General features: G+C 33.7%; 1 protein-coding gene across 4 annotated transcripts in view; it reads right to left on the reverse strand.

Moving 5' to 3' along the window:
* Positions 1 to 172: 172 nt before the first annotated feature.
* LOC110455305 (arf-GAP with coiled-coil, ANK repeat and PH domain-containing protein 2-like) overlaps positions 173 to 21,056 on the reverse strand; it is a 63,705-nt gene continuing 42,821 nt past the window's right edge. For 2 of the 4 annotated variants that reach the window (XM_021505364.1, XM_021505362.1), the window contains 12 exons: positions 20,541 to 20,635; positions 19,365 to 19,490; positions 18,744 to 18,908; positions 18,104 to 18,303; positions 15,525 to 15,551; positions 10,201 to 10,314; positions 9,338 to 9,570; positions 8,665 to 8,774; positions 6,982 to 7,042; positions 6,581 to 6,630; positions 6,189 to 6,250; positions 173 to 4,859 (listed from right to left, as the gene is read on the reverse strand). In XM_021505364.1, the coding sequence (XP_021361039.1) occupies positions 4,750 to 4,859; positions 6,189 to 6,250; positions 6,581 to 6,630; positions 6,982 to 7,042; positions 8,665 to 8,774; positions 9,338 to 9,570; positions 10,201 to 10,314; positions 15,525 to 15,551; positions 18,104 to 18,303; positions 18,744 to 18,908; positions 19,365 to 19,490; positions 20,541 to 20,635 (1,353 nt within the window). In that variant the 3' untranslated portion in view covers positions 173 to 4,749. Of the gene's footprint in view, positions 4,860 to 6,188; positions 6,251 to 6,580; positions 6,631 to 6,981; positions 7,043 to 8,664; positions 8,775 to 9,337; positions 9,571 to 10,200; positions 10,315 to 14,071; positions 14,096 to 15,524; positions 15,552 to 18,103; positions 18,304 to 18,743; positions 18,909 to 19,364; positions 19,491 to 20,540; positions 20,636 to 21,056 lie in introns of all 4 variants that reach the window. The other 2 variants (XM_021505363.1, XM_021505365.1) reach the window with 2 other exon arrangements.

Raw genomic sequence — 21,056 nt, forward strand, 5'->3', positions numbered from 1 at the left:
AAAAAGTCTGCATAATGCTGTGAAAAACATGTCTTTTAACTTGTTTTTATTGTAGGCTTCTTCAAAGATGTATAATCGTCAGAGTTTTAAGGGATCTTTTTAATTTATGTTTGTTTCACTTCTGGCTAACTTTAAAATTATTTAAGTATTTTTCTCTCTAAAACATAATTATGGCTACCCGTACCTTTATTTCCTTTTTCTTTTTATCTTAAAAATAGGCCAAAATAAATCACTAAACAAAAATCAATGCATTGTTTGCTGTTGAAGTAGTCTTTAGGGTGTTTTAAATAAAGCGTCATCTGATCAAAATAAACTTTAATCACAACTGCACAGTGACTTCTGAAGCAAAATGATTAAAATGACAAATGATAGCGAAAGAATTTGTGTCTATAAATCATGAAAAAATGAATGTCAAATGCAACATATTCTCAATAAAATGCATACATACATCTGTATTTTAATTTTCAAAGTCAATTTTTATTTGCAAATTTCTTTAGATATCTGGCAAATAATATCACAATGAAGGAGTACTATATAAGAGTTGATTCTTAGTAGATTATTTAAATATGTTTCAACTGACATACATGAAAATCATCAAAATTCAGATTTTTTTAGTAATAGGTGTAAAATTCATGAAAAATCATTAATCACAATACTGAATTGAATTTAACATAGGCAAATACAAGTAATCAGGCAAATTTAAAAAGTCTCCTACATCCTCCATAAATAACTCAAACATTGAACAAATACAGTATGTACAACGCATCATTATGTATATCTACACATTGCAAAGGACAAAATCCACGCGAGGTATACAGGAAATAATATGGTATATCTCTAATGCCATCTTCAGCAATATGTTACAATATATACAGATATGTCAGAAATAATATAAGTTAGAATAGAATTGCACTCCATTTAATAGAGGAATATCACGGGGAAAGAGAGTGGCTAGCCTTCATCACTGTGGAGGCCTACATACTACATACATGTACGTACAACATTCACACACGCTCAACAACTACCACTAATAATCGCATAAAGATTTAAACATACCGTAAACAGATTTTACAGTTGGTTAATCTGTGTATTTTACATACAGAACTTACCCTTGGAAAGAGCAAATTACAAGTTATGAACTAGCAAATGTTTTTGCTAATCCCTGTTTACTGCAGGATGTCTCGGCATGTTAAAGTATGTAGTTATTATTTCATCATTTATCACTGAACTGATGTCCCATTATTGACAGACAATCATAATGTAGTATGTGTGCTATGTACTGATATGTTTTATGGTTTTAGAAATATTCAGTGAATAATGACGTTAATGATCAAATTCTAATTTTGACCTTGACCTGTATCATTGTATAGAAATATGGCACGGAGGCTTTGATATGGTACCTTCAATTAGCTAGATATATATACTGTACTTGTTTGTGGAGAGAGGCATGAATACAATACACTTAGTGAAAGAATTGTAGCTATATGTACCAGGTACATGATAATGATCCTCCTCATTTATGAATATCGTGAAACATCGTTTCAATTAATTCTTCTTGCTTCTGAGCTTATTAATGAATACATGTATTGACAAAAAAAATGTTTGATAGAACATTTAAATTATGACCTTGTTAATATTATAAAATTTGTATAATCAAAACTTGATTATAAAATACTCATTTCTAATCAATCAGTATTTATGAAAGGTAGTTTATATATCTATATCCATAAACCATAAATAATAGTAACTAATAAACACATACACTCAATAATAATAAAAAGAGAAATTGAGAGATTGCCAATTTGTCCTCAAACAATAATTAATCAAACTATTACACATTTTGTTCATATTGTTTATGCGTGAGCTTAAATAAACAAAAAATATCTAATTACTCAACATGGTGACATATAAATGTTCAACAGATTATGGCCAGAGCTGACAGGAGTATTTGACCAGAGGTTGAGTAAAATACAGACACTAAAGTATCAACAATTATTAAGGGATATTCCAGAATTGTAAGAGGAAATTATCATCTAGAAAACTTCATTAAGCACTAAGTCCATCTCAACTCGTCAAATCTTTTACTGTTTGGTAAATGACAGATGTAAGCAGCCTAGATGGTGTGTTGTGTTTCTGATTATGGTCTTGTAACAAAATTCCAATAATTTTAGTATTAAATGATTCTACCTATTAGTATTGAAAAAAAAAGCTTTTTCTGTAAAGAGAATATTATTCCTCATATATTTTTATATTAGTTATACCCATTACCGCAAGTCTGACCTTTTTTGAAGAGCATGTCAGTGTAATGTGAATTATTGACCCATTAATCAGGTTTGAGTGAGGCCCAAAACTAGTTTGCTTAAGGAACTTGCACTATACCTGGTATATGTTAATCAGGTTGTATTTCTTTCAATAGGTACCCTATTTTATCAAAAATGTAACAAGGACCAGAGGCAGTAATCTCATTGGTACTGTTCATTACAAGGTTTTTTCTCTTTTGACAATAAAGAAAAATTCTGTTATTCATCAATTAAACATGTAATTTAACTTATGTCATATGCTACCCATTACACTACACAGTTTACTACACTTCAATAGTCAACAAATAAAACAATTCTATAATAAAGTAGGTACATAATTATCAATAACCACATTTACAAGTTAGTACAAGATGCTAATCCTGTGTATATTACAAGCAAATTAAAGAAACATCCTCGTAACCTTTCCTATGGACATTGTAAATGACTCGCCCTATATGCATTGTAACATACCTACAACATACTATTACCAACTCGCAAGTTGTTAAGGCATAGTGCGACATTGATCCTAATGAAATGGTTCGTTTGCTGACATTTAATTATTTTCTTCAAAACATTTATGACAACATTGAACAAATCAGAACAGATATTTTACATAAAATTGTTTACACATGAAACAGAAGAGAAATGTGCTACAGGGCTTAGATTTGGACACCTGTCTCGCGGTGGATGCTCTATGAAATTTAACAGAGCTATCTTGTCACTTGTGATCGACCCAGTCCAGTCTCATGAACTGAAACTCACAATTACAAGTATATGGCCATGTCAAGTAGTCTAAACAAATGGTAACATTTATACATCATTTAGCTAAGTCACTGGATTTTGCATTAGTGTAAACTAGGTCTTATGATGGGAAAAACGTCAAACATTACTCTTCTTGACCATGCAAATATCTTTATCTATGCAATATCTATCTTTGTTAAAAATGAAACAGAAATCAACTTACAAATGATATCAATGAAACTACAATGACAGAAACATTGAACAAAGATTCTAAGCTCATCCCCCTGCCCCACCCCCCGGAGAATTCTTGGGCTAGATTATGTAGGTACATGTAGTACCATAGATGATAAATCCATAACAATCCAATCCACTTGAAGACTATTCTCTCTTACAACATACACAATCTGGATCTCTATATACACAAGTACAAACATTACAGTACAATGGTTGGTGTTTACAAACACAGTGACGTATATACATTTGGCATTGTTATGTAAAATCAATGAGTACTATCAACAGAGCACATTAACCAATACAGTGTTACTAGGTAACAATTTGTTTATAGTTAAGCAATTACGTTAACAACTGTACTCATTCACCCCTGAAATTTCTCAATGAACTATTCCAACCTTTGAATTGGAAGAGTTCAAATGTGTCTTTAGGGGTGAATGAGTTAATAAACATTTCATTTCAATATGAAGTGGAACCTAGTTAATCTGCACTTTGACTATCCACTTGCTCACCCAGACATATAAATATATTTAGAAAATAAAACAGATTTTAATTACAGAAATAAGTAGCCCATGGCTATTAATCCACCCCTGAATAAAGTTGGCTCAGTAGAACTTCAGAAAGGTTAGTTGGATATTTATTTTCAAAATCACTTGGGCTGGAAACCCCTTATCACATGGATGATTCTTTAAAAAATTGGTCAACATTTGCCTGGTACTTAAGAAGGAGCAATATGTTTTGTTTTCTCCTATATAACTATACGTTCAAGAGACTCAATGTGAGAAACTTAATTCAATGCCCTTAGACCTTCAAAACCGAAATAGATATAAGCTCTTCTCATTCTTGATGTTAAGTTTTGAAACTTGTTGTGAAGTTCTCTTTCTGAGCCTCACACTCGGCCCCCACAAGGGTTTTGGGCATGAAATAAGGGAACACTGATCCTTTTATCCAATGATGCTTGATACCAAATTTGGTTGAAATCTAGTGATTTCAGAGAAGAAGTTGAAAATATGAAACATTCAAACATAATAAACTAAGACAGATGGCAATAGGTCACTTTTGAGTTATATGCTAAGGTGAGACTACCATCATCCATGAGCAAATAGATATTCCTCCTTCTTTATGTAAGCCAAAGCATACCATGGACAAAAAACATTCACTTCCTCTTTTCTATGTAAACCAAGGGCTGGAACAACCACTTTGTCCGTTTTTAAATGTAACAATTTCGGTTATAAATCTTTGCGAACCTGCCAAGAAAAGGCAGCCCAAAGCATTGTGATTACCAAGGTTCCATTTCACAGTACAGTACACAGATCTCTCTAGTCTGTCTCAATCTGCCAAAATAAAGTCAATAGCTGCTAATGCTATAACAATAAACTAAGAGGAGATAACTATGTCATTTCCTCCCCATTTCTATCTGTCCCATAATTACACTGGGCCTGCCCAAGGGAGAAACCGTCTCTTGTCATGGGGGGTGCTAGGTCTGGTTACTGCTGCTACCTGTAGTGTTTGACCGTTTCAATTTCTCTGGATTGTTTGACGCCATGTTGCTGAAATCTCGGAACACATCTTGGAAGGTGTCGTCTCCTAAACAACAGATAAATAATTTTGTCTTAAAATACTATGGCACAGAATTAATCTTAACTTTAATGATATTTTTTGTTTGATTCAAAATCAATATAAAATCATTTTCATTACAAGAGGCCAATTTCACTCCAATGATAGATATTGGTTGTTGCAGAACATGCCAAGTATAATTGCTAGTTTAAGACCATGGTGGTCATCTCTAATTTTTACAGATGCAAAAAATTACCCTTGGTTGACAATAAACACAATTATATTAATTTTGGTATCAAAAAAATTGCAACTACACAATGTTTGACAAAGAACCCTGAATTTGTTTTTCCAGATGAAGGTCATTGAAATTGCAAACATAAACATTTACTGATTGTGCTATATGAACCTGTCTACAATAACACCTACCTGGATTGTTAAAGTAACATACAACTTGATTTTTATAGTAACACCTACCTGGATTGTTAAAATAACACATACCTTGAATATTATAGTAACATTTACATTATAGTAACATCTACCTGGATTGTTAAAGTAACACATACCTTGATTATTATAAGTAACACCTACCTGGATTGTTTAAGTAACACATACCTTGATTATTTATAAGTAACACCTACCTAGATTGTTAAAGTAACACATACCTTGATTATTATAAGTAACACCTACCTGGATTGTTTAAGTAACACATACCTTGATTACTTATAAGTAACACCTACCTAGATTGTTAAAGTAACACATACCTTGATTATTATAAGTGACACCTACCTGGATTGTTAAAGTAACACATACCTTGATTATTATAAGTGACACCTACCTGGATTGTTAAAGTAACACATACCTTGAATATTATAAGTAACACCTACCTGGATTGTTAAAGTAACACATACCTTGATTATTATAAGTGACACTTACCTGGATTGTTAAAGTAACACATACCTTGATTATTATAAGTATCATCTACCTGGATTATTAAAGTAACACATACCTTGAATATTATAGTAACATTTACATTATAGTAACACCTACCTGGATTGTTAAAGTAACAAATACCTTGATTATCATGTAACACCTACCGGGATTGTTAAAGTAACAAATACCTTGATTATCATAGTAACATTTACATTATAGTAACACCTACCTGGATTGTTACATTTACATTATAGTAACACCTACCTGGATTGTTAAAGTAACACATACCTTGATTATCATAGTAACATTGACATTATAGTAACACCTACCTGGATTGTTACATTTACATTATAGTAACACCTACCTGGATTGTTAAAGTAACGCATACCTTGATTATTATAGTAACATTTACATTTTAGTAACACCTACCTGGATTGTTAAAACCTCCTCCCGATTCCTTCATCTCCTCATTCAACTTTGCTAATCTCAATCTGTAAAGTAAATTTTCAACATTGTATCTTCACATTTTTAGAAAATTCGTTTGGAGCCATCACTGAAATCACAGCACTCAATTTAGGCTCAGGTATAGATACAAACAGACAAATAGTGTCGCTTGGTGATCAATTTGGGCCCATAAGATCTGAAATCTCATATATTATGTCCAGTGGGATGAGATAAAGTTTCATTCTATATATCATTCAAAGAGTTTGCAGACTGCATTTTTTAATTGTCACATGTATCACATTTAGCCACTCCTCAAGACTTTCCATGACTTGAACTTAGTATGGTAGATAATGTTATATTGGTGGTTGTATACTTACAAGGTGACTATATCAGCGTTGGCCGTACTCACGGCTATGTCTAAGGGATCCTACAACAACAATTAATGCACAAAGTGAATATAGTCCACACCTACAGATAACACCTAAGTCCTGGGACAATTTACCCCTCTATAAGTAATATTCTTAACCCTTTCACCCCTATGTAACTTTAGTTAATTCTTCCATGCATTGATCTGGATGAGTCCATTCTGGTCTCCAGTGGTGAAAGGGTTAAAATTGAAATCAATTAACTTCGAGGCAACTACAAGTGGTTTTTCAAACATGCACATAAAGTTGAACTCATTGGTTGACCTTTACGTTACCTAGGATATGAAATGACAGCCTCTAAGACTACATTCTATATTACTAATTTTCAAAGAATGACCTTTGAACTTTATTACCTGTCCCTTTTTGTCCTTGGAGTGGAGGTCAGCCCCCCTCTTCAGAAACTGGCACACTTGTCTGTAAAGACAGAAAATAACACATCAGAACAGGCTTCAGGGCCTGTATTCATGAAACCATTCTCATGCTCAAGCATGGATTTTGTGCTCAAACTAACTTTCTTGTAACTCACTTAAATCGTGTCATAGGATCAAAAGTCAAATGTAAACATTGAAAACAGTTTTTGACTTTAAGTTTCTTCAAAAAAAATCCAAATCGACAAATTTAGATTTTATTATTAATTTATAAGCAGATTAAGAAATTAGGCTTGAGTACAAAATCCATGTTTGAGCATGAGAACGCTTTCATAAATACGGGCCCAGATCTCTACACTTTCCTTTACTTAGAATGGAGCTATGTCAGTGCAAACACTTTGAGTTAACACTAAATGGAAGTCAAAATTTTGATTTGCAGACTATTGATTGTCTTCTGTACAAAGGTTGTGTATAGATAGTAAAACAGTTCACATGACATCATTTCACATTGATGATCCAGCTGTGTCTGATTTTATAGCACATTTATTTCAATTTCAATTCCTTTTTTCCCAGCATACCAATATTACCATTAAAATATTGACTAATTTTGTTTGATGTTCTGACATGAAATCTCTTTTGTAATCAGTCTCAATAACAAGAGAAGTTTCCTTTAATACATGTATTTTTAAGTGAGTTTTCAGGACAACTATTTCAATATTATATCATCACCTTCATCAGACAATGATGAGTTTTAAAGAAAGCGTAGCTGAATCGAGTCATATTGGTACATATATAACAACTATTGTACATACACTTACAGCGTAGCCGAATTGACATCAATTTTGTGGACAACTCGTACACATTTTACACCTTTGTGTGCATACGCTTCACTGGTCATTTGTCTGATGAAGGTGACAGTGTGCATACCGTCGTAGTCATTGAAACGTCACATAGAAACTCTTATTGTTTGTGTAAAAAGAACTTTTCATAATCCATACTTTCGAAATATTCCAATATTAGTAAAATCAGTGTTTATAGTATTGTAGAACCAATTCTTTTTTACTGTATATGTAAATCAAATTCTAATTCCATGTGTATGTGTCAATCACATTTTATTTTACTGCATTGAGAATGAAATTTTATTCTCTTAAACATGTGAACAAAACTCACTTTATGTATAAAATAACAACCCATTCGGAGTGATATGTCTCGCCTGTGCCCTGCTTTGACCATCAATGCACATATCAGAGAAACTAAACTTAAACGCAAAAAAATAATGTTGATGGAGATTCTGACAAAGTCAATGGACCATGAAAGGTATGCCAAATCCAGCATTTGATGCATGGGTTGAGATGTACAACCTAAGATGCACCTATGGTCCAAGTTTGGTTGGTGTAGCACTTATACTCTCAGTGAAACTAACTTAAACGTAAATACTTAATGTTGACGTCGACGCCGAAAAAGCAACACCTTAGTCTCACTTCCTCTTCGTGGTGGCGAGACAAAAATTATGCAGCTAAATTGTCTCTCATCAAAATGATTTAGTTTCAATGATATAAACTATTTTGGTATTGTTGACTGCCTCCAAGAATCTTACACACCCTAGCCAATAATACAGGGTATGGAAGTCGGAAAGGCTTCCCTTCCCACCCATCAGAGAATATGTACCCTGTGTTGCCATTCATGGTGGCATGGTGTAGCGGTGTACGGCCGTTTTTATCCTCCCGTGTCAGCTTGGCACCATTCAGCAGTAGAAATTCACAGGCAGACAGAGATCCCTGTAAAACAGTTAAAAACAAAATACAGCTACCCTGTTGGTGTCCTGTGATCATGATTATGTTATGTTCCATACAAGAAGTGCGATGAGAACAGTTCTGGCATGAAAATAAGATGTAAATTTTGAGGAAAAGCGACATTTTAATCACCTAAATTTTACAACAACCTGTTCCTACATGAATTGGGAAAATGTAGCATTAATTCAATTGAAGTTGGGGAAATGTTCCACAGTTTTTCTTCATTTTGGGAAAATAAAGCACTTATTCGCAAAGGGAAGTAGCTTGTGTTAGGCTGTAAAAATAGGCAAAAAAAAACCATAAAAAATACTGAAGTTGAAAACCACATATTTGTTTTATTTCTTTTTACTTTTGAAATTTGAGATGATAACTTCTTTTTATTCCAATCTGGTATATTTATCACCTGTCTATACTATCATAAGTCTAAAGCAAATTGCTGTATTTTTTTGTAGTTGGAAAACACAAACACAATCAGTCCTGCTGATAAATGACTAAGATTGACCAGCTGTTTTCAGCTGAAAATTAGTAAAATGTAATATTTTACTCACAGTTTCCACGACTTTCATAAGGGGCGTTTTTCCTTCCTCTTCCTCGTGTACCCAGTTAGGGTCGGCTCCGTTGGCAAGGGCCTCCAACATCACAGCCAGGTTACGGGCCTGGGCCGCCTTATACAGTAGCATATTGGGGTCCAGCTTACTCATGTCTTCCCACGACGTTGTCGACTTTGTATCCTCACCGTCATCCTCGACCTCCGAGTCCTCAGAGCTCTCCAGGTCCAGACCTAAGGCAAACACACAGATTCTTAAGAAAATGGACAAGGCATACCTGCTAAATGAAGCAATATTATATTTTCTCAAAGGATGAACAAACTCTATGCAAATATTTTAAGACCTTAATAAAATATCCATGTTAATTTAAATGTTTCCTTGTAAGACGTAAAAAATATCTCCAAAAGAGATATCTACAAAACTCTATCTAATACATTAAAGAGATGTTTAAATAGTAAAAATTTCATGATTCTGTACCATGCAAATATTACAAATAGATTGTTACCCAGTAGTTATCTTATGTTACTTTCACTATTACTACTTTTTATTATCATTCCACAAAAAAATATTCTTTCATTCATGGGGATTAATATCAGATCTTATCATATCACAGATACAACACTATGAAAGATTCATTTTGCAAATTGTTATTTTGTGAAATTGTGAAAGTCTGCAAAATATTGAATAACGGAAATTCTTTTTAGTATCTTTTCAACATTTCATGCTTTGGGTCACAAAGGATCCAAGCATCTCAAATTTAAGAAAGATGGTCAGGCCAGTTTGATAATGCTTTGCTCACTGCTATGCATCTACATCTATTGGAGCAGCCCTTAAAGAATGGGATTATAATAATCCGAACTTACTTGTAGTGAGATCAGGGACCTCTATTTCTGAATCCCCAAATACGATGACGTCGGTGGCACTAGCCCCCAGTCCACTATCACAGTCCTTGGATGTGTTTGACACAGACAAAACCGCTACAACAATCGAAACATATTTTTTTAATGATATGTGAGAAAATAATCTTAAAACAACTGTCATATGACACATTTTTAAGGGGGGAAAAAACACTTTTCAGAGTAATTTTTTAAATAATTTATGTTTGACTTATTACCTTATCTATGGGCAATTTTCTGTATTAACTGGGCATATTCAGTAGGTATACGTAATAATACTGACTTTGGAACAACATATGTCAACTGAAACATCCTTCACAACAGGCTCATAAAATAAGGTTTAAAATGGATAAAATGCTCAGGTTTGTTCCTAGAACAAATTTATGAGGTTTAAATTTCATGCAATATCATTAAAAGTACAAATTAAACCGCAGTTATAGTTGAAACAACTTTGCAAGGTTAATATATTTGACAAATTTTCTTCAGGCTGTTTATAGCAAAAACAAAATCTCCTCTAAACGTAAATACTATTTAATTGTAGACACAGTCAGTTCTATAAGATCTCACAGATTACTCAATGAAATTTGTTAAAATCTTCCCATGTCATATTTACAGGGTTCATATTGACATCACATCAATTTTCTCATGGTATGACACTATACTTTATAATAGTTTGTGAATGTGTATATAATAAATTACTTCTTGAAGGTTAGTTCCATTTACACTCAATTTTGCAGTATAATATCCAAGTTTTTATACACAATGCAGCAGGTTTTTCAATCAGGATGATGTATTTACCAACCAAATCAACTGATTACAGTCAGTAGAATGATCTTTTAATTTTGAAAAGGAAAAATAAATAATTTAGTTTCATCAATAGTTATCATTTGTTCTTAAATGAGGTTGAGACTACATGGACTAAATGGAAGTCTAGTTCTACAAGCCAACAACCTCGGGTTGTAAGGGACGTCTAGTTCTACAAGCCAACAACCTCGGGTTGTAGTGCATACTAAGCTGTAGAGTTTGTATCGCGAGTATTGTTAGGTTCAGCACTACGCCTACAGAACCGATGGGTGTGGTTCAATGACAAATGTTCACTATAGAATGTGTACCAGACGTTATATATCTTATTTGAAACACCAAGCTGATGATATTAACCTGGGTCACCTGCAAAGCAAAAATATCATCCAACTTTCAGTTTAAACTCATTCACCCCTGAAGACACATTTGAACTCCTCTTCCAAGTCAAAGGTTGGAATAGTTCATTATAAAATTCCAGGGGTGGATGTCTTAACTAAAAATGTGTGGATTGGTAACTCTAGTAAACAGAGCAATAATTCAATAAACAGTTAAATCTGTTATTTAACAAAAAAAATAATCCTCATTCAAAGAACTTAAAATAAATAAAACATAAAATAGGTCCGAAGGCAAAAATTTCTTTTTAGAACTTTGTTAATCATGCTTGTATTGTAATCTGTCTATAGTAAACTCTGTTTAATATGAAAATTGATACATTGTATATCACAAACCTTCAGTTGATAATTTCTGTAGGGAATATACCATTCTGTGTAAGGTACAGTATATTTTTATATAACATGATCCTTCTTCATCTGAAAAGCTTTGTGCTCTTGAGTAAATTTTTGGGATCTGATACTGGTTTCCATAACCCTTTCACCACTGTAGACCATAATGGACTCATCCATATCAATACATGGTAGAGTCTTTTAAGTTACATAGGGGTGAAAGGGATAAGCCGATCACTGTATCAGGCTAATATTGAGCAGTATACACCAACTGATGAAATAAGTCGGCCAGCCTACAGTGAACATGGCGGACAAACATCCAGGTTAACCCTTTCACCCCTATGTCACTTTAATAAACTCTACCATGCATTGATATGGATAAGTCCATTATGGTCTACAGTGGTGTAAGGGTTAAAAGTAAAAGCTAAGAAGTTTTGAGATTTTTTTATACCTTTAAAAAGTATTCAACCACAGAAGTACAAATTATATTTATGTTAATGAATGAATTAATTGAACTATGAAATCTCCATAAAGTGCAGAATACAAAACCAAATAGTTCCCATGTTTTGAAAATAACATGAAACATTTGTTAGTATGAATGTGATGTGCATTTTTAGTTGAAGTGAAATATCAACACATTGGATATAATATGCAGATCGTTTCATGTGTATTTTCTTATCCATCTTCAAAACAAGAAATATAATCACACACACACATGAAAATCACCTGTATATTTTTACCATATGCACCATAGGTATTTATGTCATCCCTTGTTATATAAAGGCAAGATTTCACATTTTATCAAATCTAACAGAGCTATACTTCAATCTCAACATAAAATGATTTGTAACGGATACATTGATTGGTTGTGAAAGAACCAATCCATGAGATTGTAACATCTGGATAAGCCATCTAGGTATTATCTATTCCATCTTTTCGTATTGTTGAGTTATCTTCTCTTGTGAGCAGGTATTGATTGTTACGTCATATGTTTGTGAGAGCAATGTCATCAATTTTTGAGAAAACGACGTAATTTTCTCACACAAACCAATGACATAACAATCAATACCTGCTCACAGGAGAAGATAACTCTGCAATACGCAAAGACGGAATAGATCAATGAATAGTTTCAGGAAATTAAAATTGACCGCATCTGTAGTGTGGCAGCCATGTATAGTATGACCATCATTTACAAAGTGACCACCTGTATTAAGTGACCAATATACATGCTACATGGTGGAGTAAGACAGCTCAGCATCCATGTGTCAAATGGACATCTTGCACGGGAGGTACTACCATACAGGATAGGAAACTAGATTATACATGTGATGGGAGACCACTCATCAGCAGATAAGGGAGATCACTCAGAGAAAGTGGAAATCACTTAGCAACTGAGCAGAGAAAGGGGAGATCACTCAGCAACTGAGTGAAGATAAGATGATTCAACAAAATAAGTGTAGATAGGGGAGATAACTCCGCAAGTGGGTGAAGACAGATATACATCAACATAAATACTCCTAGAAATCATGGATAAAAAGGAGATGAAGAGAGATGAAGTAAAATGAAACACATTCTTACAAAATATTTCAGATTATAGACTCATTTACATTACATGCGCAAATTCAGGTCAAATATAACTGGTTGTTTTTAGAGAAATCATAAAATTTTGCCAATATTTAATATATTTTTCAATATAAGCAGTTCATTCATTGCAATATTAACTATGTATTTTTATACTTTCTTATTTCATTAAATTTTCACACCTTGCAAAGCACCTTCCTGCTTTTTGATTCAATCAAAAGATTAAGTTAAAACATACTTATTAATTTTTATCAAAAAGGAAAAATGACAAATCCAACATTTTTAATAAACTGTTTAAGACTTCCTTTTAATCTAATTGGTTCAGCCTGTTTATTGTATACTGCTGAAACATTCTTTTTGATAGAATATATATAGTTTCACATTCCTTATAACTATAGTTTTACAGGGAGGCAGCCCCTCACACAAATAAAGGTGACCCTGGGACAGTCCAAGGGAGGCAACTCAGGAAATAAGCCGTGCATTGTCTTGGATTGTGACTTTGTATAAATGCAATATATTTCAAGGAAGTCTTGAATTGTATATTTTCCTTTTTCTTATCCATATAATGATACATTGTCGATAAAATCAAGAACAAATACAATTTCTATTTCTAGAAAGATCCTGCAATAATTTCTGAAATTCACGTTTGCTTTGAAAATTTTACATTTTTGAAATATACAAAACCTTGACTCTGTGTAGTAAGTGTATATGTACTGTAATGAATTGGAACTCACGTGGTTTAGAGTTTATTTTCCGGGCTAAAATCAAATTTAAGCAACAGAAAATGATGTGGAATAATGACAAATTTAAGCAACAGAAAATGATGTGGAATAATGACAATCAGACAATGATGTATATCACTCATGTTTCTGACCATACCATTCATACCTTAATTACATTCCACTGTCCCCTTCATTTATATCATAATTAATGCATTCATCCCTGAAGACACATTTGAACTCTTCCAATTCAAAGGTTGGAATAGTTCATTATAAAATTTCAGGGGTGAATGAATTATAATATGGGCTTCTCAATCTGTTATTTCTGAGTATACAGACCAAACAGTGAATGCACATCTTCTAACTTTGTGATACTGGTGACATATTTTGACCTGATCATGACTTTCGTTAAAACAAAATGATAATAAAACACACACAACTAATAAATTCATCATTCAAATAAATTGCGAAAATATTAAACTACAAATGAATGTTTCTCATAAAAAAACAGTGTATGTGTTTCCTACTCATTGGAAATGAAGCTTAACTTATTCAGAATTTTGCATTTATAATAAAAAAAGAATGACAATTACTTTGAAGGTGCGATCAATGCTACTCAACACAAATCAGAAATCCATAGTTTTAGAAACAAAATTGACATATTTATCTCAATGAAATCATTTTAGAGGTTTACAAGAAAATGGGAAAAAAAACAAATGTGATTTTCACTAATAAGGAACACTCATTTGATAAAAAATAGGCATAAAAAGCCACAACTTCGTGTATCAACAAAACTTAAAGAGTATCAATGTAACTGTTAACAGGTGCTTTTGTCTGTTAGAAGAGAACCAGGCTGCCTCCATCACTTTGGCCCAAGTTTTATCAGGTAATTTATGACAATTAAAAAATGTTTGGCATGGAATATTTTCAAGAATGTTCAATATTCAAATAATCACCCTAAGAAAATACACTCAGCATTTATGAGTTTAAGGTCTTTAAATAAGAAATTCTTATTTTCAGCTAAAGCAGTTTGGACACCTAGTCACCTACTGTGACATGGCTCAACCCTCCAGACAGCCTGAGTCACCTTGGTTCAAAATCAACAGACAAAGGCTCACCTTCCCTTGCATAGGAACCAGTGGCTATGTGAATTAAATCAGAACTGAGACAATCTATAGAGAAATTATAATTTCTACAAATTTACAAGTAAAACATCAATGTGATAATTTTTCATTTTTTTTTCCATTTTTTTCTAAACATTTTATTCCCCCCAGCCAACTAAAAACAATTTCTGCACAAACGAATTGACTTTTGATCAGAGCGTTAACTGTATTTCTATGCAGCAAGGTTTTGTGTGGAATTAGTAGTAGTATTATATAATCTATAGGTCTGCGGCAACCTGTGAATTAGGAAGGATGCGGAATATGTATATAGACCTCACGCCAAACGACCTTCATAGGCCACTCACCACTGTCCTTGGGGGAGAGGACAGCCTCTGCAACATTCATCGTCATGGTTATGAAATGTTAGCTTGGTTACAATAAGTCAGGGAGGAAGGACATGATTTGTTTAAGGGTAAATTCCATTTTATTCCCCGATAGTTGTTTGAATACTGTAAAATGACATATATGTACATGTTAGCAGGCACTGCTGCAGAGCTTGAAATTTTGATAGAGAAAACATCAATGTTTTGTCTGAGAAAACCGAACAAAGGGAAAAACTACTGGTAATTTGTAACTAAGGGGCCATGTTTTTTTTGTTTTTTGTTTTTAAATTTTGAAAGGGAACCTGACCCCAAAGATAGCTGCCTGCCAACTTCCAATAATCAGTGTGATCAAAATAGTTTACTTTCAATTTTGAAGTCTGGTGTCCAAATCTATTATTTCGTTCTTATCTGATAATTAATTACAGTGTAGTGATCAGTGTGATGAGGATCGTTGCTTAAACAAGTACATTTACAGTATCCAATGCAACAAAGATGAACATATGAATGTAAAATGATAATATATCTGTAATGCAATGCTGTAAATGGCTTAAAACATGTCAGTAATTTAATACTTGTCAATATTTGGATCTTGAATTCAGGGTTTTCAAAACGTTAGGCATATCAATGTTTTTTCAAAATGTTTCGCGTATCAATGAGTTTTTAAGATGTTTGACAAATTAGTGAATCTTCAAATGGTGTATTAATAATCAGGAAGTCTTCAAAAACATCCAAAACAGCTTCAAATCATCTGACACATTAGTGAGTCTTCATATGTTTGACATTTGATGAGGCTTTAAAACCTTTAGCAGACCAAAGAAAGCATATCCATGAATCTCCTCAAACTGTTTATAGCATGCTTGTAAATATAAAATCACACATGATAGAAGCAATTTACAGCAGCGTTTGAAAGAACAGAAACAGCAAAACAGCAATGTCGCCAAATTCACAGGAGACATATTCTCACATCATAATGCCCTTCACCTAAATAAAAGTGGTTAAAATAAAGCAAAGATATATATAACAACATAGAGAAGAACAAAATTTTAAAAGAGCAAATTCTGAGGTGATTTATAAAAAATATTTTCCTCCCCTTTAAACTGTTGTAAAAGGAAATTTGTTTTCACTGCGATATTTGAGGAGATACAATGAATGAACTATAATGGTGTTCTATTGCTACCAGGGAACTGTCCATACCTTTCCTGAATCAGAAATTTGGTTGACAGAAGTTAGAATATTAAAGACTTTCTTCATAGATTAAACAAATCACATGTAGCAGCTATGATTGTAATATTTAAACATCAAGCTTGAAAATAACATTACTCTCTAACGAGAGTTACCTCCCTTCTGTATAACTTGGTCTGTTTTCGTTTGAACGGCCAAACCGGTCGGACCACAGTTGTTCGTTTATTAAATAAGGTTGGACCAAGTAATCTGATGCTGCTTTCAGGTGAGCCTTGACAAAGTCTTTCAAGGCCTGCAAAAACATTTGCAGGTCCGCCAGGATTTATACCCGAAATTGTTACATTTATAAGCGGTCAAACCGGTTGTACTGCATAAACGAAAAGGCCCCTGGCTTGTCAAGTATATTTCATAATGAATGCACTAGCATCACATTGATGAAAACTTGTGTTTATATGTTTCCAGAGTTTGTTTAACAAAACCAAGAGTATTTTAACAAGATAATGCAATCCACAATGTCACCTAAGTCCTTTGTTGACAAATAATTAAATTATTCATAACCGTTGTTTTGGATCACAAAAGTTAGAAAACCTCATAAAATATTGCTAGGAAAGTCAAATTAGCTATGCGATGTACTTCAAGTTTTCATGATGATTTGGGAGTTTAGAATAAAGGATCCCTGTCCTATTTCAGTGTAATTTTTCACAGTTACCTCCCCTTAATTTCGTTTCGTTTTGGATGTAACTAGGAAAGTGTGGCCAGGATACTTCCCCTGACCAGATAGCTCAGTCAGTCAGAGCGATCGTATAACAATCTGAAGTCCAGGGTTCAAATCCGGGTCTGAATTTTTAAACTCGGAATGTTGATTAAATTTTGTTCATTTCATCTTGATAATTTTTCATAAAATACCAACAAGGTATAGTTTTCTTTTCAGAAACGATTTTTCAAAGTTACAGTCATGCCAGAAAAATCAGGTTCCAATGCTTAAATACAGTTTTTGGCAGTGGTATAGGGATTTGTAAAGAGGACTTTTATCTTTTCAAATTTGTTGGGTAGTATAACAAATGCATAAATGGTTGACTGGCCATGAAGTCTGCAGCAAGTGTTTGTCAGTGTTTATCACCAATAGGTATGTATGGGTCTTCATATCTATGCTTAAAAGTATGTATGTGTATGATTTTTTTTTTTTTTACAACAAATCTGATTCAGGAAAGATATCGGACAGAAAGTAAAGAGTGGATATAAAGAAACAAAGCTTTTTATGCGATAAAAAATGATTATCAATTACCTGCAAATTATAAAAGGGAACAAGAGAAAAATTGTGCCTGTAAAAGTACTACAAAATATATATATCAGAAAAAAAGACTAATGGAGGGCGTTACCTTCCATAAGACCACTGGTCACATCGGACTCCAAGTCGGAGTGAGACTCGTCTTTGTTCAGTGAGCGACTTGGTGACGGCCGCTTGGTTTTTCTCTTGACACTCCAACCCCGTGCACGACTAGCTACCTTCGGTCCCGGTAGTTTCATCACAAATGCCTTATCTACATACTTAGAACGTACCCAGTTTTCTCTAACAGATCTGAAAGTGACAATACATTTTTTTAAGCTACAAACATTTTGACCTTTCTATTAACAAGCCAATCGGATTAATATGTCTCGTCTATGCCCCGCTTTGACCATCAATGCACATATCAGAGAAACTAACTTAAATGCAAAATTAATGTTGATGGAGATGCTGACAAAGTCTATGGACCATGAAAGGTAGGCCGCATCCAGCATTTGATGCATGGGTTGAGATGTACTACCTAGGATGCATCTATGGTGCAAGTTTGGTTGGTGTAGCACTTATACTTTCAGAGAAACTAACCTAAACGCAAAAACTTAATGTTGAGCCGCCGTTGTGGAAAAGCAACACCTATGTCTCGCTTCCACTTCGTGGTTGTGAGACAAATATCATATAAATCTGGACTATCGTTAGAACCAGTACAACTTTCACCCTTTTAATGGCAAAGAACTTACCTTTTACAATCAAATGTGGCTTTGGTTGCTATGGACTCATCTACGCTAGCCTCATAGATACGGTTGACGATATCGTTGCCAAGTTCAACCATGACCTTCATTTGTTCTTGTTCCCAGGCGTCCAGAGTGATGGATCGCACCTTGGACAAGTGGACTCCGAAACTCCTAAATTAGACGAGAAAAACAAAGAGACAACGTAAGTATGTTCTTACTAGTTAACAATGGTACATACTACATATACATTATCTAGAATTCCTTTTATTAAGTTCAAGAAGATATTAACCTAAAAGCACACAGATATACCAGGATTGTCTTTTTGATGTAGCAGCCATCTTTGTTTAAGATGTTACATACAACTTTAAAGTAATTTCTGCTTAGAAAACCCAACCCCCTATTCAGCACTTCCCTGCCTCAAGAGATCAATATTTTCTCATCTTTACAGCTTAAGAAACTTTACTCTCTATTCAGCAATTCTCTGTCTCATCCATACAAAGTAATTTATCATATATAGATACTCTAAGGAGAGACAACTTTGGTTAATTCAGGCAGTCTCCATTTTTGCTACCCAATCCCCCCCCCCCCCCCCCCAAAAAAAAACCCAAGAAAATTTTACAAACTGACCTGTGGATGCCGGAGCACTCTATACACAGGGTGATACCGAGGTTGATGCTTGTCCATCGTGGTTCTGGCGAGCCGCAATCACAGCAGTGGTCATTCCCAGGGATAGAAAGCAGCTGTTCCATCCTCCTGTAACAATTGATCAGTTAACTTTAACTGTCAACACACCCAATACTGACCAGTACAAGGAATACTGATCACTACTTTTATTTTCCTATAGAATTACATGGAGGTTGCAACTTAAAGATGGTTTTCAAGCAGATTTTCTTCAAAATACTGTAGAAACATTGGAGTACTTTCTTTCATGGTCAATATTTCACTGATACAGATATTTGTGGTAAGCCATTATGCTAACCCAAAATATGATTTTGTACCATATAAGATGTACAAAACAAAATGTCTGGGCCTCTGTGACCATAAAAGATGTTAACTCTTTCACCACTGTAGACCATAATGGACTCATCCCTATAAATGCATGGTAGAGTTTACTCAAGTTACATAGGGGTGAAAGGGTTAATGTTAGAATGCCTAGAAAGTTTTATGCTATACTGTAACATGAAAATTCTAATCTATCAAATTATCAGAAATTATAATTGGAGTCTTCCAACCTTACAGAATTTTAACATATCCTTGATAAATTAAAGCTCTTTAAGTTTAACAAGTCAGTCATAAATATCACCAATCTTATGAAAGGAAAATCACACACAAAGAACACTTTTTTTTTTATAATTCTTTTACATGGTAACTTCAATAATAACATGTACAACTATAACATTTACAATGCTTTTTTCCCCCAAGCTATTATCAGAAAATGACAAATATTGATGGCAAACAAATCTCTAGATAGCATTGGATGTTATGCCACTCTCTTAGATAACCTCAAAACTCATTTTAATTAATCTCTTACGCAGAGTATTTTTACTTAAACTTGGATGGATCAAACTATTTTGTCTTAGTCAACAAACAAAAGCACTTATTTGTTTCCTTGGAAACATAGATAACTTCTCTTTTCTGCCATGATGCGATTATAATTGTGAGTAAAGCATGATTTAATCCTTTCACCACTGTAGACCATAATGGACTCATCCAGATCAATGCATGGGAGAGTCTACTAAAGTTGCTTAGGGTTGAAAGGGTTTATGTACAATACATATGAAATGGGTAGATATGAACACTAACTGTTGAGCCTTGCTCTGTTGGACTGGAGGAGGTGATGCAACTTTGTCCTCGTCTGTTGATGTCTGCAATGTTCTATTCATCTCATTCTCTTCTTCCTGGAAAAGAAATGTAAAATCTGTTAATTTTATGAATGACATTTCTTTGAAAGCTTTCAACTCTTGAAGGCACATGTACTGCTATCAATATATATTGGCATGTTATAGTTTCTCATCATATAAATTGAACTCCTTTGCTTGGCAAGTTATCCCCTTGGCTAGTACGTTTTCCCCTATGATAGGTTAATAAGTTATTTATTCCCTTATCTGTAAGTATTCCTGCTGGGTAAGCTATCATTCCTGATTTGTAAGTTATTCTGCCTGATTGGCCATCATCCCTATCTGATAGGTAAGTAGGTCAGTTATCCTCTTCACTAGTAAATTATTCCCCCTGATTGATAGATTATCTCCCCTGATTGATAGATTATCCCCCCTGATTAGTTAAGGTATACCCCTGACTGGAAAGTTATATCCCTTGGCT

Source organism: Mizuhopecten yessoensis, unplaced genomic scaffold (assembly GCF_002113885.1).
Source record: "Mizuhopecten yessoensis strain PY_sf001 unplaced genomic scaffold, ASM211388v2 scaffold8195, whole genome shotgun sequence".
Lineage (NCBI taxonomy): Eukaryota > Metazoa > Mollusca > Bivalvia > Pectinida > Pectinidae > Mizuhopecten > Mizuhopecten yessoensis.